The 20,034-nt window shown below is 49.3% G+C and overlaps 1 protein-coding gene across 1 annotated transcript in view; it reads left to right on the plus strand.

Annotated features, from left to right (window-relative positions):
- LOC140398313 (pannexin-3-like) overlaps positions 1 to 20,034 on the plus strand; it is a 133,995-nt gene that overhangs the window by 38,153 nt on the left and 75,808 nt on the right. The window contains exon 2 of the mRNA XM_072486862.1: positions 12,693 to 12,832. Coding sequence (XP_072342963.1) covers positions 12,693 to 12,832 — 140 coding nt within the window. The remainder of the gene's footprint in view (positions 1 to 12,692; positions 12,833 to 20,034) is intronic.

Genomic DNA, 20,034 nt, shown 5'->3' on the forward strand with positions numbered 1-20,034 from the left:
TTACCTGATATTCACCAACCCGTTAGGTTAGAGGAGGTGGAAGGGTGGGGGACACTGCAAGTGTAGTGTCTCGGGTTTAGAAACCGCCCAACTTATATACAGGTACTAACAAATCTTCCCAGAAATCCCCATGGCCGACTTCCTGCAGCTCTGAAGCTAAGTATTTAAAGAGGTAAACTTCCCTTCCCGACAGACCCCTGGCCACTGCTCCCGCCGAAAATCTGAAGGCCGCTTCTCCTGCCAGGTAAGTTTTTAAAGGTTAAACTTACCTTCCCAACAGACCCCTGGCCACTGCTCCCGACGGAAATCTGAAGGCCGCTTCTCCTGCAAGGTAAGTTTTTAAAGGTTAAACTTACCTTCCCGACAGACCCCTGGCCACTGCTCCCAACGAAAATCTGAGTAGGCTGTTGGTGCAACAGCTTAGGTAGAGAGGGGCGGCCAGGGAGATTGGTAGAGTGAAGAATAGGGATGGGAACATGGTCTTGGAGCCAGGGGGGATGAACGAAGTGTTTAAAGAATTTTAAACACACAGTAAATTATATGAGTCAGAACCCCCGGCTGGTGTGGAGGAAATGAGGCAATTTTTGGGTCGGTTGGTGTTTCCGAGGGTGGAGGAGGACCTGGTGGAGGGGCTGGGAGCCCCAATTGAGATGGAGGAAGTTTTCAAGGGGCTGGAGGGCATGCAGTCGGGCAAAGCTCCGGGGCCGGACGGCTACCCGGTGGAATTTGATAAGAGGTTCTCAGGGATATTGAGGCCACTGCTGGTGAGGACGTTTAACGAGGCTAGAGAGAAGGGAATCCTCCCCCCGACAATGTCGCAGGCCTTGATTTCACTTATTCTTAAACGGGAGAAGGATCCTGAGCAGTGTGGGTCATACAGGCCGATCTCGCTTTTGAATGTAGATGCCAAGTTGTTGGCTAAGATATTGGCCACAAGGATAGAAGACTGTGTTACGGTGGTGAGAGGGGAAGGCCAGACGGGATTCGTTAAGGGCAGGATGCTCAAGGCCAACGTGCGGAGGCTTCTAAATGTTATTATGATGCCCTCAGAGAGAGGAGAGGCGGAGATGGTAGTAGCGATGGACGCGGAGAAGGCCTTTGATCGGGTGGAGTGGGAGTACCTGTGGGAGGCGCTGGGAAGATTTGGGTTTGGAGAGGACTTTATTGGCTGGGTGCGGTTGCTCTACCAGGCGCCTGTAGCAAGCGTACGTGCGAACTGGCTGGGGTCGGGGTATTTCAAATTACATCGAGGGACGAGGCAAGGGTGCCCCCTCTCCCCGTTATTGTTTGCTCTGGCCATTGTGCCATTGGCCATGACGCTGAGAGCTTCGAAGAACTGGCAGGGGCTGGTTCGGGGGTGAGGGGGTAGAGCACCGGGACTCGCTTTACGCGGACGATTTGCTTTTGTACATTTTGGACCCGTTGGAGGGTATGGGGGAGGTGATCTGGGGGGAATCTGGCAGTTTTTCGGGGTATAAATTGAACATGGGGCAGAGCGAAATGTGTGATTCAGGCTGGAGGGCAGGAGGAGAGACTGGGGGAGCTGCCGCTTAGATTGGTAGGGAAGAGCTTTCGCTATCTGGGAATCCAGGTGGCTCAGAAATGGGAGGTACTGCATAAGCTTAATCTATCCCAGTTGGTAGAGCAAATGGAAGGGGACTTTAAGAGATGGGACATGCTCCCCTTGTCACTGGCGGGGAGGGTTCAGTCCGTGGAAATGACGGTCCTCCCCAGATTTCTGTTTGTCTTTCAGTGCCTCCCCATCTTCATCCCTAAGGCCTTTTTCAAGTGGGTGAACAAGATCATCTCGGGTTTTGCATTGGCGAATAAAACCCCGCGGGTGAAGAGAATGTGGTTGGAGCGTAGTCGGGGGGAGGGTGGGTTGGCGCTGCTGAACTTCTGCAATTACTACTGGGCGGCTAACATCGTCATGATTCGGAATTGGCTAATGGGGGAGGGATCGGCATGGGAGCGGTTGGAGGTGGCGTCTTGTCAAGGCACCAGTCTGGGGGCATTGGTAACGGGACCTCTGCCGTTCTTGCCGGCCCGGTACTCCACAAGTCCGGTGGTAGTGGCGGCTCTGAGGATCTGGGAGCAATGGAGGAGGCATAAGAAGGTGGAAGATGCGTCGGTCTGGACCCCGATTTGCAACAACCACAGATTTGCACCGGGCAGGCTGGATGTCGGGTTCCAGAGCTGGCAGAGGGCAGGAATTAGAAGGATGGGGGATTTGTTTAGAGACGGGAACTTTCGTAGCTTGAAGACGCTGGAGGATAAATGTAAACTGCCGGAAGGGAATGGTTTTAGATATTTGCAAGTGCGAGACTTCCTGAGAAAACAGGTGCCGGCCTTACCGCTGCTGCCGCCACGGGGGATACAGGATGGAGTAGTTTCCGGTACCTGGGTGGGGAGGGGAAAGTGTCGGATATCTACCAGGAGCTGTTGGAGGCGGAGGAAACCCCAGTGGAGGAGCTTAAGGGCAAGTGGGAGGACGAGCTAGGTGGAGAGTTAGAGGCAGATCTATGGGCAGGCGCCCTAAGCAGGGTAAATTCCTCCTCTTCATGTGCCAGGCTTAGGCTTATACAATTTAAGGGGGGTCCACCGGGCACATATGACGGCGGCGAGGATGAGAAAGTTTTTCAGGGTAGAAGATAGAAGTGTGCGGGAACCCCAGCAAACCATGTGTGATGAATGGTTACTGTGTTACTGTATACTTATCATCATGTAAGGTGATGTCCCCTTTAAGACCGGGCTTGGAACCCTGGGGGACTCCGCCTCCAGCTCCGTCCACCAGGGAGTCGTACATAAGGGGCCGCCCTGTAGGCAGCACCCAGTAAGCACCAGTCTCGGCATCAGGCTAGTTCTCAGCTTATTAAAGACTTCTTTACCGTTCTACCCTCTTGCGTCGTTATTGAGGGTACTACAATTTAATAAGCTGAACTACATTAGGATGGACGCAGGTCTCAAGCCAGAGAAGCTCAACCTGGAAGCACAGACACCGGAGGCAAAATTAATTTTTATGTTCTCGCTCCGCTGCTTCGAGGCCTACCTGGACTCCCCGGAGACGCCCGTACTTGGGCCACGCAAGCTGTGACTACTCCACGCCCGGGTGAGTCACAGAAACTTTGCCACGATCGAGAAGGCGACTACTTACGACGAGGCGGTCGAGATCCTACGCAAGCGGTTCGTCAAGCCCATAAACGAGGTATATGCCCGGCATCTGCTCTCTATCTGCCGGTAGCGCTTAGGGGAAACGCTAGACGAATTTGTGGAAAAGCTCACCGCGCTCTTCAGGAACTGCCATCATCAAGGTGTGACGGGGGAAGTCCATATGAACTTGCACATCAGAGACGCTTTCGTGTCCGGCATCCGTTCGGCCTATATCTGGCAGTGACTCCTCGAAAATGGAGCAAAAGACCTCCAGGACACGGTAACGCTCGCCGCCTCACTGGAAGTGGCCCGCCACAATCTAGGCGCGTACCCATCGGACCCTGCAAGCCCCCCTCGGGACTTGTGATTCCCCAGACTCGGCCACGCTACGGGCCTGCGCCGCCCAGACCGGGGGCACACCGTGCTATTTCTGTGGGTAGGGCCAGCACCTACATCCACGCTGCCCAGCCCGCTCCGCCATATGCAGCGACTGCAGGAAGAAGGGGCATTTCGTGAGGGTCTGCCTGGCCAGGCCCAGAAACAAAATGATCATCAGGCCCGAAAATCAGGCTCACAGGCCCGTAGGCCTCGCAATGCGGTTGCGCACCGACCGGACACGTCCCCTTCTGATGCGTCATCTGCCTCGTGCGAATCATGGGGGCGGCCATCTTGGTTGCAGCCATCTTCTCGACCCGACACGTGCGACCGGCGGTGGCCATTTTGTGAATCCGACTCTGCTGAGGACTCGGACTACCCGCAACTGGGAGCGATCACCCTCGACCAAACGCCGCTAAAGCACCTGCAGAATTCCATGATGCAGGTCCAGGTCAACGGGTGCGACACTCCCTACCTCTTCGACTCCGGGAGCACGGAGAGCTTTATCCACCCAGAAACCGTACCCCTTGCGCACCCATCCCGCGTCCCAAACCATAGCCCTCGCCTCCGGGTCCCACTCTGTCCAAATCAAGGGGTATTGTATTGCGGACCTCTCCATCCAGGGCGCCGCATAAGCTCGTTTCAAACTTTATATCCTCCCTCACCTCTGAGCCCCCCTGCTGCTCGGGCTGGATTTCCAATGCAGCCACTGAAGCCTGACACTGAAGTACGGCGGAACCTTGCCCCCCCTCACGGTATGCAGCCTTGCGACACTGAAAGTCGTACCCCCCTCTCTATTCGCGAACCTCACTCCCGACTGTAAGCCCGTCGCCACCAGGAGCTGGCGGTACAGTGCCCAAGACATGACTTTTATCAAGTCCAAGGTCCAGCGTTTACTGGGAGAAGAGAAGGGGTCATCGAGGCTAGCAACAGCCCCAGGAGAGCACAAGTGGTGGCAGTACGGTCCGGGGAAAAGAAACAGATGGTCGTGGACTATAGCCAGACCATAAACCGCCTCATGCAGCTCGATGCGTACCCCCTTCCTCGCACAGCAGGAATGGTCAATCGGATCACTCAATACCGGGTATTTTCCACTGTTGATCTCAAATCCGCCTACCATCAGCTCCCTATCTGACCAAAAGACCGCCCCGATACTGCTTTCGAAGCAGCCGGCTGGCTCTTCCACTTCCTCAGGGTCCCCTTCGGCGTCACAAATGGGGTCTCCGTCTTTCAGAGGGTGATGAACCAAATGGTGGACCAGTACGGTTTGCTGGCTACATACCCGTACTTGAACAATGTCATCATCTGCGGCCATGATCAGCAGGACCATGACGCGAACCTTGAAAAGTTCCTCCAGACAGCCCGAGCCCTCAGCCTGACCTTTAACAAGGAAAAATGCGTTTTCCTCACAACCCGACTAGCCATCCTCGGCTATGTTGTGGAAAACGGGGTCCTAGGTCCCGACCCCTTAAGGAACTTCCCCTCCCCTGTAGCCTCCAGGCCCTCAAACGGTGCTTGGGGCTTTTCTCCTATTACGCCCAGTGGGTCTCCAAATATGCGGACAAAGCCTGCCCACTCATAAAGACCACGGCCTTCAGCCGTATCAAGGCCGACATCATCAAGGCTGCTATGCTCGCGGTGGATGAAACCATCCCTTTCCAGGTAGAGAGCGATGCGTCAGACATCCTCCTGGCTGCTACCCTCAACCAGGCAGGCCAGTAGCTTTCTTCTCCCGGACCCTCACCGCCTCTGAGATTCGGCACTCTGCAGTTGAAAAGGAGGCACAAGCCATTGTGGAGGCCATGCGGCACTGTAACACTACCTAGCCGGTAGGAGGTTCACCCTCGTTACCGACAAACGTTCGGTACCCTTCAGGTTTGATAACACACAACGGGACAAAATTAAAAATGATAAAATCTTGAGGTGGAAGATCGAACTCTCCATCTACAAGTATGACATCAAGTATCGTCCAGGGAAGCTCAACGAGCCCCCAGATGCCCTGTCCCACGGCACGTGCGCCAACGCGCAGGAGGATCGCCTGCGGGCCATCCACAATGACCTCTGTCACCCGGCTCGCCCAATTTATCAAGTCCCGCAACCTACCTTACTCCACCAAGGAGGTCAAGGCCATGACCAGGGCTTGCCAGATCTGCGCGGAGTGCAAACCGCACTTCTACCGGCCAGACAAGGCTCGCCTCGTAAAGGCCTCGGGGCCCTTTGAGCGACTAAGCGTGGACTTCAAAGGTCCCCTCCCGTCCACCAACCGCAATACCTACTTCCTAACCATCATCGACGAGTTCTCCCGCTTCCCATTCGCCGTCCCCTGGAACGACATGACCTTGGCCACCGTGATTAAGGCACTGCACAGCATCTTCACCCTGTTTGGTTTCCCCGCTTACATCCACAGCGACCGGGGTACATTGTTCATGAGCGATGAGCTGCATCAGTATCTGCTCAGCAAGGGCATCGCCTCGAGCAGAACGACCAGTTATAACCCGCGGGGAAACGGGCAGGTGGAGAGGGAGAACCCGACAGTTTGGATAGCTGTCCTCCTGGACCTACGGTCGAGAAATCTCCCAACTACCCACTGGCAGGAGGTTCTACCCGATGCCCTACACTCCATTAGGTCGCTCCTCTACATGGCCAAGAATGAGACTCCTCACAACCGCTTGTTTGTCTTCCCCAGGAAGTCCACCTCCAGGGTCCCGCTTCCACCTTGGCTGATGACTCCGGGACCTGTTCTTCTCCGGAGGCACGCGAGGAGCCATAAAACGGACCCCCTGGTCGAGAGGGTCCGACTACTCCTACATCGAGCACCCCGACGGCAGGCAAGATACGGTTTCCCTCCGGGATCTGGCACCCGCTGGTTCCCCCACTACAGACGGCCCCCCCTCTCACGGTTTCCCTACGGGACCTGGCACCCACTGATGCCCCCCCCCCCCTCCCCGGTTCCCCTCTCCGCTGGTGGACACCGACCGCGCACGCCCCCTAGCGTCCCCCCCTCCACACTCCCCGCTGGCACTGGCACCGGTACCCCCAGCCCCAGCTATCCCCCCTGCGTCCCGACCACCCTACCCCGACCCGGACCAAAGCTCCGACCACCATGTTCCCGGATGTACCCTCACCTAAGATGCCCGCCGCACCACCGCCCGAGCTGAGGAGGTCAACGAGTACGATCAGGCTGCCGAAACGAATAGACTTGTGATTCCACTTCACCCCCGCCGGACTTTGCGTTTTTTTTCAACAGGGGGTGAATGTGATGAATGGTTACTGTGTTGCTGTACCCTTATCACCATGTAAGGTGATGTCCCCTTTAAGACCGGGCTTGGAACTCTGGGGGACTCCGCCTCCAGCTCCACCCACCAGGGAGTCGTATATAAGGGGCCGCCCTGTAGGCGGCACCCAGTAAGCACCCGTCTCGGCATCAGGCTAGTTCTCAGCTTATTAAAGCCTTCTTTACCGTTCTACTCTCTTGCGTCGTTATTGAGGGTACTACACCATGTCCACATGTTCTGGGCATGCCCGAAGCTCAGAGGGTTTTGGCAGGGGTTTGCGAAGGCAATGTCCACGGTGCTAGGTACCCAGGTGGCGCCGAGTCCAGAGGTAGCGATCTTTGGAGTGTCAGAAGATCCGGGAGTTCAGGAAGTGAAAGAGGCCGATGTCCTGGCCTTTGACTCCCTGGTAGCCTCCCGGAGGCGGATCCTTTTAATGTGGAGGGACTCGAAGCCCCCGGGAAGTAGAGACCTGGGTTATTGACATAGCTGGGTTTCTCAGTCTTAAAAAAATAAAGTTTGCTTTCAGAGGGTCAATGTTGGGGTTCTCTCGGAGGTGGCAGCTGTTTGTCGATTGTCTTGGGGAAAATTAAAATGTCAGCAGAAGCAGTATTCCAAAAGGTGGGGTGGGGGGGGCGGTGCGGGTGGATAGGTGTTAGATGGTTGTGCTGTGTGAGGATTGGGTCGGGTGGGGAAATGTTTATTTTACCATATCAATGTCATTGTTATTGTTTTTGTTATTGTTATAAAAATTTGTAAATACTTTAATAAAAATATTTTTTAAAGATAGAAAAACTCCCCAGGGCGAAAAAAATGATTGAGTGTCATTGGATAGTGGTGGGGAACTCCCTGTAAAACCCGCCACAAATGAACTTAGAAATGCTTCCGTTGAATCGCGCGCACATTCTCTCACATGGAGAAATCTTTTAAAACATGACACAAGCGCAGAACAAATAAGTGTTTTTTGGCAGGGGATGGATGTAGGGAACAAATGGAAAATACTTCAAGAGCTGGACAATCAAAATAATGAAAACACACATGTTGAAGGAAAACTGATGCCACATTGAACCAAGTTCTACAATCAGGGAAAGAACAATTTCCCAAATCCCATGAATCCTAATCTTGTGTTATAACCTCTTTTGTGGCACATTGAGGAGTGCAATCTGAAAATACAAATTTGTGTACAATAGGCTCCCTGTGAGTTACATCCTCAAAAAAATCTTCTGTTGCTTATTCTGCTTAATCATATTGTGATATTCCCAGCGTCTTTAATAACATGTCCTTAAGATCATGTCCTTAATACTTTCCAAATCAGGTTAATCAGTCTCTCGCATTCACAGAATAGAAGCCCTACAGTACAGAAGGAGACCATCCGTCCCATCAAGTCTGCACCGATTCTGAAAGATCACTCTACCCATGTCCACTACACCGTCCATCCCGCCCTATCCCCATAACCTAACCTACACAGCACTGGTCATTAAGGGGCAATTTAACACGGTCAATGCACCTAACACAGTCAATGCACCTAATATGCACATCTTTGGACTGAGAGGAAACCGGAGCACCTGGAGGAAAGCCACACAGACACGGGGAGAATGTGCAAACTCCACACAGACAGTGACCCAAGGTCGGAATTGAATCCAGGTCCCTGGCGCTGAGGTAGAAGTGCTAACCACTGTGCCATCACTTTCTGTTTTCTCTCCCACTCTTTTCTTGAACAGCGGGGTTCCGTTTTCTACAGAATCTAAAGAATTCTGGAAGATCAAAACATATGCATCCATTATCTCTGCAGTCATCCCTTTTTAAATCCAGGCTGCAGGTCTGAAAAGGGATTCCTCAGCACCTACTAATTTCTGCGGTAATTTCTCTTTACTGTTGTTAATTACTTTATGTTCACAATTCTCGGTTACCCTTGGTTCCCAGTATATTCTTTCTGTCTTCCACTGTGCACCTTGAAGTCAGATACAAAATATGTTTAATGCCATTGGCACTTCCTTATTTGCCACCATAATTTCTCCTGTGCCTGACTCTAAGGGGCCTTTGTTTACTTTTGCTAATCTCTTCCTTTTCACATGCTTGTATAAACTTCATAGAATCCCTGCAGTGCAGAAGAAGGCCACTCGGCCCATCGGGTCTGCACCGACCCCCCGAATGAACACTCTATCGAGGTCCACTTTCCAGCCCTATCCCCATAACCCTGCGCATTGATCATCGCCAATCCACCTAACCTGTACATCTTTGGACTGTGGGAGGAAAGGAGTACTTGGAGAAAACCCACGCAGTCACCGGGAGAACGTGCAAACTCCACACACAGTCACCCAAGGCCGGATCAAACCCAGGTCCCTGGATCTGTGAGGCAGCAGTGCTAATCACTCTGCTGCTCATACAAACTCATAAAATCTGCTTCTATATTTCTTGCTAGTTTACTCTTGTATTGTATTTTCTTCCTTTATAACCATAATCCCCACCGCGCAGAAAGAGGCCATTTGGCCCATCGAGTCTGCACTGACTTTCTGAAAGAACACCCTACCCAGGCCCACTTCCCTCCCTTATTCCCGTAACTCAACCTAACCTTTGGACACCAAGGGGCAATTAAGCATGGCCAATAAATCTAACCTGCACATCTTTGGACTTTTGGTCATCCTTTGCTGAGTTATAAAATTCTTTCAATCCTCAGGCCTAGTACCATTTCTGGAAACACTAAGTCTCTTCTAATCTAAAATTATCCGTAACTCTTTAGTTAGCCATGGTTATACCATATTTCCAGTTGAGCTTTTATTCTGTAAGGGAACCTACATTCATTGAGCATTATGAAATAATTGTTTAAATGTCTGCCAATGTCTAACTACTGTATACATAGATACCATTATATTTTTTCATCTAATTACATCATCTATCATAGTTAACTTGATCCTCACATTTCTGCAATTGCCTTTGTTTAAATTTAAGACACTAAGTTTGGACTTAACCAGATCAATCTAAAATTCCATCATATTATGATCACTCTTCCCCAGTTGATTCTTTGGTTATTAATTAACCTGGTCTCAGTACACAATACCAGATTTAAAAGAACATATTCTGTAACTGACTCTTTCACACATCGCTCTAGAAAACTGTCTCAAATGCATTCCATGAAATCCTCCTCCAAGCTACTTTAATTTCTTAGTCTATAAAATGTAATAAGTTTAAAGAGCCTCATGATTATTACATGATCCTACAATTTCCTGATACATACTCTGCCCAACAACTTGATTACTGATAGGAGTCTGGCAACTTACTCTCAGCAGTATTTTATTTCCTGCTTTTCTGGGCTCAGATCCTTCCACTACCTTTAACTTGTCCTTTTATGATCAAAGCTCACTCATTTCCTTTTCCCTTTTGATTACCTTATTCATAACTCACATACCCAGGAAAGTGTATTTTGCAATGTTATACACCCTGAAACCATCATGTCTCATTAATGGCTACAGAACCAAACTCATTTATCTCTTATTTTGTACCATTAATTTATTCATCTTGTTATGAATGCTTCATGATCTCTAATTTGAATTATTTTTTATTTTGCACTGCTGTTGTTATGGTCATTATTAATGCTAGTTATTTAACTCTCTTTCTGACACATTCTTCTTCGTTTTGCCTAAATCACAGGTTTGATTTTTCCTTACGAGTTCAGGAAACCAAAGCAACTTTTTCTGGATTCCAAGCCCTTATATGCCACCACTCACTGAGAGAGTAGTCACAAACCCCAATTTTCACAGAGGCAGGCTGCCAATCAGTATGAGGGCAGGTTGCACAGCCAATCAATGACCACAGGGATGGGAATGGAGGAGGGATTCTGCATGCATTGGCCCATTTAAATGTGCCATGCAGGCATGAATAAACTATTGTTTGACTGAAGAAACGGATGCATCTTTAATTGGAGAAGAATGGCAGTGGACCAGCGCTTGGGGCAGGGATGCCTCTTGCTTATTTGGTTTTCGATTCTGGAGGAAAAATAGAAGGCCCACCAGTATGGGAGGAGCTGAAGCCTGCTGTTCCAGATAAGGAAGGAGGGCACTTTCATATACCCTTTCAACAACTTTTAGAAAAAAATCACGCTAACAGGCTGCCATTGTGAAAGGGAAGCTCATCCACAGGACAACATGTGGATGTAGCTTTGGTCAGTTGTTGTTGGGGAGCAAAGTCTTTTTTTAATTCATTCATGGGGATGTGGGCATCATTGGCTAGGCCATCATTTATCTCCCACCCCTAATTGCCCTTGAGGTGGTGGTGAGCTGCCTTCTTGAACTGCTGCAGTCCATGTGGTGTAGGTACATTCACAGTGCTGTTAGGGAAGGATTCCAGGACTTTGATCCAATGACAATGAAGGAACGACGATATATTTCCAAATCAAGGATGGTCAGTGTCCTGGAGGGGATCTTTTAGGTGGTTGTGTTCCCAGGAATTTGCTGCCCTTGTCCTCTAAAATGTAGAGGTTGTGGGTTTGGATGGTGCTGACCAAGGAGACTTGGTGAGTTCCTGCAGTGCATCTTGCAAATTGTACGCACAGCTGCCACTATGGTCTTGGAGAGTGAATATTTGTGGATGGGGTGTCAATCAAGAGGACAGCTTTGTCCTGGATGGTGTTCAGCTTCTTGAGTGTTGTTTGAGCTGCATTCATCCAGGCAAGTGAAGAGTACTCCATCAAGGGTGGCACAGTGATTACCGAGATGGCACCGAGGACTCTGATTCGATTCTGTGTGGAGTTTGCACATTCTCCCTGTGTCGGGGTGGGTCTCACCCCCACAACCCAAAAAGATGTGCAGGGTAGGTGAATTGGCCATGCTAAATTGCCCCTTAATTGGAAAAGAAGATTGGGTACTCTAAATGTATTTTAAAAAAAGAAGAGTACTCCATCACACTCCTGACTTGTGCCTTGCAAATGGTTGATAGTCAGGCAGTGAATTGTTCACCACAGGATTCCTAGCCTCCGACTTGTTCTTATAGCTTCAGTATTTATATGGCTAGTCCAGGTTCTGGTCAATAATAACTTCCAAGATTCAGTGATGGTAATTCCATTCCAATGTCTACCTCGAGCTCTAGGAGGCTGTGTGGGAGGCCATTTCCAGGCAGCTGCCATGGAAACCTCCTTGATCTTTGATATTTGGCCTTAATCTTGCCCTAATTAGCTTGCGCATAGATAGCCTTCTGCCCTAAACCTGCCCCTGAGATAATAGTTCAGGGGTGGGATGGTGCTGGCAAACCACCACTCTGGTTGGCTGTGCCAAATTACTCGCCTATCCACCTACATTCCCACCCCCATATCAGGGTGAATTCTGCCCTTGTTTCACAGAAGGCTTGTTAAAATTTCTGTATTCTACTGTAACTGTCTGAAAATATTTCTAAAAATTGTTCCTCGCTCCAATTCCTGGGAGTAACTTTTTAGCATTACTATCTCGATATCTTACAATTATGAAAATGTCCTTAATGTTCTTATTCTAATGACAAAAATCTCCCAGTTTTTGAGCCTTTTATCATCACCATCCATTTCATTCTCTGCACCATTGTAATGTAATGTATCTTCAATGATCCCATTCCATGGTTCTGATACACAAAGGAATTATTGAGTTGCCAAAAGCTACACAATATACTTCAATTGTGGCTGAACCAACAATTTGTACAAACAAAATTTCATTTGTATTGAGTGCCTCGGTGTCTAAAACCCAGTAATAATTTACATTTTCTACCTATGTTCCATCTTCCCATTGGAATCTGATACCTGAAGGTGAGAAGTTACTGAGCACTGTCCTGGGCTCCAGTGTGATCAGTTGATCAGAAATAAAGAAGAGCCTTACAGCCAGACTTCGAAATCAGAAATGTAAATGGAAAATCATATTTTCAATGTCTATTTTACAGAATCACAAATCACCTGTTTTCCTCCCAGTAACTTTTCGCTGAAACAGGCCACATATGTGGACTTGTATTGTTGGGAGACTCTGCTCCATCGTCACCTCCAAACTCCTGGCAATGTGCAGACATCTCTCTGGATTCACAAGGTACTGAACACACTGGCGTCCAATCTTAATCCTGCATGTGAGTTTGAACATTGTACATTTGATGGGGTTATTTTAACAAGAGTGAAATTAGATGTCAAGTAGGTACGATGCTAATAAGATGTGCCTGTTTGAAAGTCGGAATTTAACATGTAATTTTGGTTCTATTTATTAAGACTGAATCTTATCTGGAGATGTTGGCTGGGATTTTCCAGCCCAGCTATACAAAGAACAAAGAACAAAGAAAAGTACAGCACAGGAACAGGTCCTTTGGTCCTCCAAGCCCGTGCCGACCATGCTGCCCGTCTAAGCTAAAATCCTCTACACTTCCGGGGTCCGTATCCCTCTATTCCCATCCTATTCATGTATTTGTCAAGATGCCCCTTAAACATCACTATCGTCCCTGCTTCCACCACCTCCACCGGCAGTGAGTTCCAGGCACCCACTACCGTCTGTGTAAAAAAACTTGCCTCATACATCTCCTCTAAACTTGCCCCTCGCACATTAAACCAATGCCCCCTCTACCCTGGGGAAAAGCCTCTGACTATCCACTCTGTCTATGCCCCTCATAATTTTGTAGACCTCTATCAGGTCGCCCCTCAACCTCCGTCGTTCCAGTGAGAACAAACCGAGTTTATTCAACCGCTCCTCATAGCTAATGCCCTCCATACCATGCAACATCCTGGTAAATCTCTTCTGCACCCTCTCTAAAGCCTCTACATCCTTCTGGTAGTGTGGCGACCAGAATTGAACACTATACTCCAAGTGTGGCCTAACTAAGGTTCTATACAGCTGCAACATGACTTGCCAATTCTTATACTCAATGCCCTGGCCAATGAAGGCAAGCATGCCGTAGGCCTTCTTGACTACCTTCTCCACCTGTGTTGCCCCTTTCAGTGACCTGTGGACCTGTACACCTAGACCTCTCTGACTTTCAATACTCTGGAGGGTTCTACCATTCACTGTATATTCCCTACCTGCATTAGACCTTCCAAAATGCATTACCTCACATTTGTCCGGATTAAACTTCATCTGCCATCTCTCCGCCCAAGTCTCCAAACGATCTAAATCCTGCTGTATCCTCTGACAGTCCTCATCGCTATCCACAATTCCACCAACCTTTGTGTCGTCTGCAAACTTACTAATCAGACCAGTTACATTTTCCTCCAAATCATTTACATATACTATGAGCAGAAAAGGTCCCAGCACTGATCCCTGCGGAACACCACTAGTCACAGTCCTCCAATTAGAAAAGCACCCTTCCATTGCTACTTTCTGCCTTCTATTAGGGGTTTCCTATAGGCCTCCGAAAAGTTCCAGAGATGTAGAGGAAAGGATTGCAAAGATGATTCTGGATAGGAGCGAAAGCAACAGGGTAGTTGTTGTGGGGGACTTTAACTTTCCAAATATTGACTGGAAACGCTATAGTTCGAGTACTTTAGATGGGTCCGTTTTTGTCCAATGTGTACAGGAGGGTTTCCTTACACAGTATGTAGATAGGCCAATGAGAGGCGAGGCCGTATTGGATTTGGTACTGGGTAATGAACCAGGACAGGTGTTAGATTTGGAGGTAGGTGAGCACTTTGGTGATAGTGACCACAATTCGATTACGTTTACTTTAGTGATGGAAAGGGATAGGTATATGCCGCAGGGCAAGAGTTATATCTGGGGAAAAGGCAATTATGATGCGATAAGGCAAGACTTCTCATGTCCCCTCCTGGCTCTTCTTAGCTCTCTCTTTAGGTCCTTCCTAGCAGGGGATGGGCACAATGGAAATGTGGAGCTTGTTCAAGGAACAGCTACTGCATGTCCTTGATAAGTATGTGCTGTCAGGCAGGGAGGAAGTGGTCGAGCAAGGGAACCGTGGTTTACTAAGGCAGTCAAAACACTTGTCAAGAGGAAGAAGGAGGCTTATGTAAAGATGAGACATGAAGGTTCAGTAAGGGCGCTCGAGAGTTACAAGTTAGCTAGGAAGGACATAAAGAAAGAGCTAAGAAGAGCCAGGAGGGGACATGAGAAGTCTTTGGTAGGTAGGATCAAGGATAACCCTAAAGGATAAGCTTTCTATAGATATGTCAGGAATAAAAGAATGACTAGGGTAAGAGTAGGGCCAATCAAGGACAGTAGTGGGAAGTTGTGCTTGGAGTCCGAGGAGATAGGAGAGGTGCTAAATGAATATTTTTCGTCAGTATTCACACAGGAAAAAGAAAATGTTGTCGAGGAGAATACTGAGATTCAGGCTACTAGACTAGAAGGGCTTGAGGTTCATAAGGAGGAGGTGTTAACAATTCTGGAAAGGGTGAAAATAGATAAGTCCCCTGGGCCGGATGGGATTTATCCTAGGATTCTTTGGGAAGATAGGGAGGAGATTGCTGAGCCTTTGGTTTGATCTTTAAGTCATCTTTGTCAACAGGAATATTGCCAGAAGACTGGAGGATAGCAAATGTTGTCCCCTTGTTCAAGAAGGGGAGTAGAGACAACCCTGGTAACTATAGACCAGTGAGCCTTACTTCTGTTGTGGGCAAAATCTTGGAAAGGTTTATAAGAGATAGGGTGTATAATCATCTGGAAAGGAATAATTTGATTAGACATAGTCAAGTCGGTTTCGTGAAGGGTAGGTCGTGCCTCACAAACCTTATTGAGTTCTTTGAGAAGGTGACCAAACAGGTGGATGAGGGTAAAGCAGTTGATGTGATGTATATGGATTTCAGTAATGCGTTTGATAAGGTTCCCCACGGTAGGCTACTGCAGAAAATACGGAAGCATGGGATTCAGGGAGATTTAGCAGTTTGGATCAGAAATTGGCTAGCTGGAAGAAGACAAAGGGTGGTGGTTGATGGGAAGTGTTCAGACAGGAGTCAAGTTACTAGTGGTGTTTCACAAGGATCTGTTTTGGGGCCACTGCTGTTTGTCATTTTTATAAATGACCTGGAGGAGGGCGTAGAAGGATGGGTGAGTAAATTTGCAGATGACACTAAAGTCGGTGGAGTTGTGGACAGTGCGGAAGGATGTTACAAGTTACAGAAGGACATAGATAAGCTGCAGCGCTGGGCTGATAGGTGGCAAATGGAGTTTAATGCAGAAAAGTGTGAGGTGATTCATTTTGGAAGGATTAACAGGAAGACAGAGTACTGGGCTAATGGTAAGATTCTTGGCAGTGTGAATGAGCAGAGAGATCTCGGTGTCCATGTACATAGATCCCTGAAAGTTGCCACTCAGGTTGAGAGGGTTGTTAAGAAGGCGTATGGTGTGTTAGCTTTTATTGGTAGAGGGATTGCGTTTCGGAGCCATGAGGTCATGTTGCAGCTGTACAAAACTCTGGTGCGGCCACATTTGGAGTATTGCGTGCAGTTCTGGTCGCCGCATTATAGGAAGGATGTGGAAGCATAGGAAAGGGTGCAGAGGAGAGTTACCAGGATGTTGCCTGGTATGGAGGGAAGATCTTATGAGGAAAGGCTGAGGGACTTGACGCTGTTTCCGTTAGAGAGAAGAAGGTTAAGAGGTGACTTAATTGAGGCATACAAGATGATCAGAGGATTGGATAAGGTGGACAGTGAGATCTTTTTTCCTCGGATGGTGATGTCTAGCCCGAGGGGACATAGCTTTAAATTGAGGGGAGATAGGTATAAGACAGACGTCAGAGGTAGGTTCTTTACTCAGAGAGTAGTAAGGGTGTGGAATGCCCTGCCTGCAACAGTAGTGGACTCGCCAACACTAAGGGTATTCAAATGGTCATTGGATAGACATATGGACGATAAGGGAATAGTGTAAATGGGCTTTAGAGTGGTTTCACAGGTCGGCGCAACATCGAGGGCTGAAGGGCCTGTACTGCGCTGTAATGTTCTATGTTCTATGTTCTATGACCTAGCCAGTTCTATATCCACTTTGCCAGCTCACCCCTGATCCCGTGTGACTTCACCTTTTGTACCAGTCTACCATTGGGCAGCACGGTAGCCTTGTGGATAGCACAAATGCTTCACAGCTCCAGGGTCCCAGGTTCGATTCCGGCTTGGGTCACTGTCTGTGCGTAGTCTGCACATCCTCCCCGTGTGTGCGTGGGTTTCATCCGGGTGCTCCGGTTTCCTCCCACAGTCCAAAGATGTGCGGGTTAGGTGGATTGGCCATGCTAAATTGCCCATAGTGTCCAAAATTGCCCTTAGTGTAAGGTGGGGTTACTGGGTTATGGGGATAGGGTGGAGGTGTGGACCTTGGGTAGGGTGCTCTTTCCAAGAGCTGGTGCAGACTCGATGGGCCGAATGGCCTCCTTCTGCACTGTAAATTCTATGATGATTCTATGATGATGAGGAACCTTGTCAAAGGCCTTACTGAAGTCTATATAGACAACATCCACTGCCCTACCTGCATCAATCATCTTTGTGATCTCTTCGAAAAACTCTATCAAGTTAGTGAGACATGACCTCCCCTTCACAAAACCATGCTGCCTCTCACTAATACGTCCATTTGCTTCCAAATGAGAGTAGATCCTGCTTCGAAGAATTCTCTCCAGTAATTTCCCTACCACTGACGTAAGACTCACCGGCCTGTAGTTCCCTGGATTATCCTTGCTACCCTTCTTAAACAAAGGAACAACATTGGCTATTCTCCAGTCCCCCGGGACATCACCTGAAGACAGTGAGGATCCAAAGATTTCTGTCAAGGCCTCAGCAATTTCCTCTCTCGCCTCCTTCAGTATTCTGGGGTAGATCCCATCCGGCCCTATGGTGGAACCTGACGCGGTGGGGGGACTGCAGTAGCAGTTAAAAGTTCACTAACTTTCAGCGGGACAGAACAATCCCAGCGGGAGGTGGGGCAGTAAAATCTCGTCTGTTACAACTACCATCTACAGGTTTAACACTCAAGTACTGATTAATTGCAATTTCCATTTTTGAGGGATCAACCCTCACACTTCCACTAAAGATGTTGAGTACTCTGATTGACACTCGGCAGCAGTTATCAGTATTGCTCAGGAACCAAGATTAAAGGAACCAAGTATTGGAATCCTGGTACAGATCCAGAGTTGGAAGGATACCCGTTATATCCTTTCCCTTTCCCCTGCAGTAACTGGTGCGTCCATTTCTCCCGTAGACCACACCCTAGAAAGGTACTTATGACCAAGAACTCCTTCTTCTCGTCATTCCTAAAAGGCAAAACAGCACAGTAGTCATTATCTTTAGGTGCAGTCATCAGAGAATTTCTAGAATAAATATTGATAAAGTGTTGATCAAGTCTTGACAAAATATGCCAGAAAGACTCCCAAGGTCTCAAAAGTCCTGTTCAATAATAATCTTTTATTATTGTCACAAGTAGTCTGACATTAACATTGCAATGAAGTTACTGTGAAAATCCCCTAGTTGCCACACTACGGCGCCTGTTCGGGTACACTGAGGGAGAATTCAGAATGTCCAATTCACCTAACAAGCAGGTCCTTCGGGACTACTGGGAGGAACCGGAGCATCCAGAAGAAACCCACGCAGACAATGAACAAACAAAGAACAATACAGCACAGGAACAGGTCCTTCGGCCCTCCAAGTCTGCGCCGACCATGGTACCTCCTAAACTAAAACCGTCTGGACTTACGGAGTCCGTATCCTTTCATTCCGACCCTATTCATATATTTGTCTAGATGTCCCTTAAATGCAGCTATCGTACCTGCTCCCACCACCTCCCAGGCAGCGCGTTCCATATATTTCCCACCCTCTGTATTAAAAAAAACAAAAACAAAAAACTTGCCTCGTACATCTGGACGAGTTTATCTAACCTCTCCTCATAGCTAATGCCCTCCAGACCAGGCAACATCCCAGTAAACCGCTTCTATACCCTCTCCAAAGCATCCACATCCTACTGGGAGTGTGGCGACCTGAATTGTACACAAAATTCCAAATGTGGCCTCAGGTCCTGTACAGCTGCAACATGACTTGCCAATTTTTATATTCAATGCCCCGCCCGATGAAGGCCAGCATGCCTTCTTGACCACCTTATCCACATGCGTTGCCAGCTTCAGTGAACAGTGGACAAGCACGCCCAGATCTCTCTGCCTGTCAGTACTCGCAAGAGTTCTACCATTCATTGTGTAATTCCTAAATGCATTGGACCTTCCAAAGTGCATTACTCCACACTTGTCCAGATTAAACTCCATCTGCCATTTCTCCACCCAAGACTCCAACCGGTTTATATCCTGCTGTATCCTCTGACACGGGGAGAACATGCAGACTCCGCACAGACAGTGACCCAAGTGGAATCGAACCTGGGATTTTGGCACTGTGAAGCAACAGTGCTAACCACTGTGCTACCGTGCCGAGGTAGGACACGGAGAGGAGCGACTGCGGGCTGCCGGGCCCGGACACTGGGGGGGGGGGTTGCCAGGGCCGGGGGGGACCGGGGAGACCAGGCCTCACAAGGTCATATGGGAGCTCCCACTCCCTCACCCCAACCCCCAGCCACACCTCCCCCTTCCCAACCCAGCCCACCCCTGGCAGGAGCAGTGCCAGCCAATGGTAACCCTGGCATCAGGGACGGGTACCAGGGCAAGAGGCCCCCACAGTACAAGACTCCACTGGGGCCAGGGATGCGGGGATGGCCAGGGGGAGAGGTGGGGGGGGGGGGGGGGGGGGTGTCGACATGCGGGTGCAGAGCCTGCAGTGCCAACTGGGGCCACCATGTAGTCTGATGGACCTGGTTGGGCGCAGGGGTAGGCACGATGCTAACATGTCAGCCTTTCACCCCCTGCAGACAATGGATATTGGAACTCAACCAGCAATGGTGGCCTTCCTGCTAGTCACCACAGCTCTCGGGCTGCATGAGCTGGAGTTGCTCGAGGAAGGGGAGGAAGCTGCAGCAACGGAGCGAGCAGCAAAGGGGCAGGTGGCAGCCGCCCAGGATGGAGAGTCAGCTGCCCAACAGGCCGAGAAGGAGGAGTTGCCAAGGAGGCGCCGCATGAGGCCCTGTGTGTACCGGCAACGCCTATCATTTGAGGACCTGCCGGACCGGACATGCCGTTGAAGACTCGGGCTGAGCACAGAGTCTGTGTAACATATCTGCCAGATGATGGAGCACTGGCCCCTCGGAGGGAATACACCCGCTCCCAGTGGCCATCAAGGTGACGGTCGCTCTGAACTTTTGTGCGACGCGGACCCTCCAGGCTCCCAGTGAGGACCTGTCCAGTATCTCACAGATCTCGGTGCACAGGTGCATCCGCACAGTCACGG

Source organism: Scyliorhinus torazame, chromosome 21 (genome assembly GCF_047496885.1).
Source record: "Scyliorhinus torazame isolate Kashiwa2021f chromosome 21, sScyTor2.1, whole genome shotgun sequence".
Lineage (NCBI taxonomy): Eukaryota > Metazoa > Chordata > Chondrichthyes > Carcharhiniformes > Scyliorhinidae > Scyliorhinus > Scyliorhinus torazame.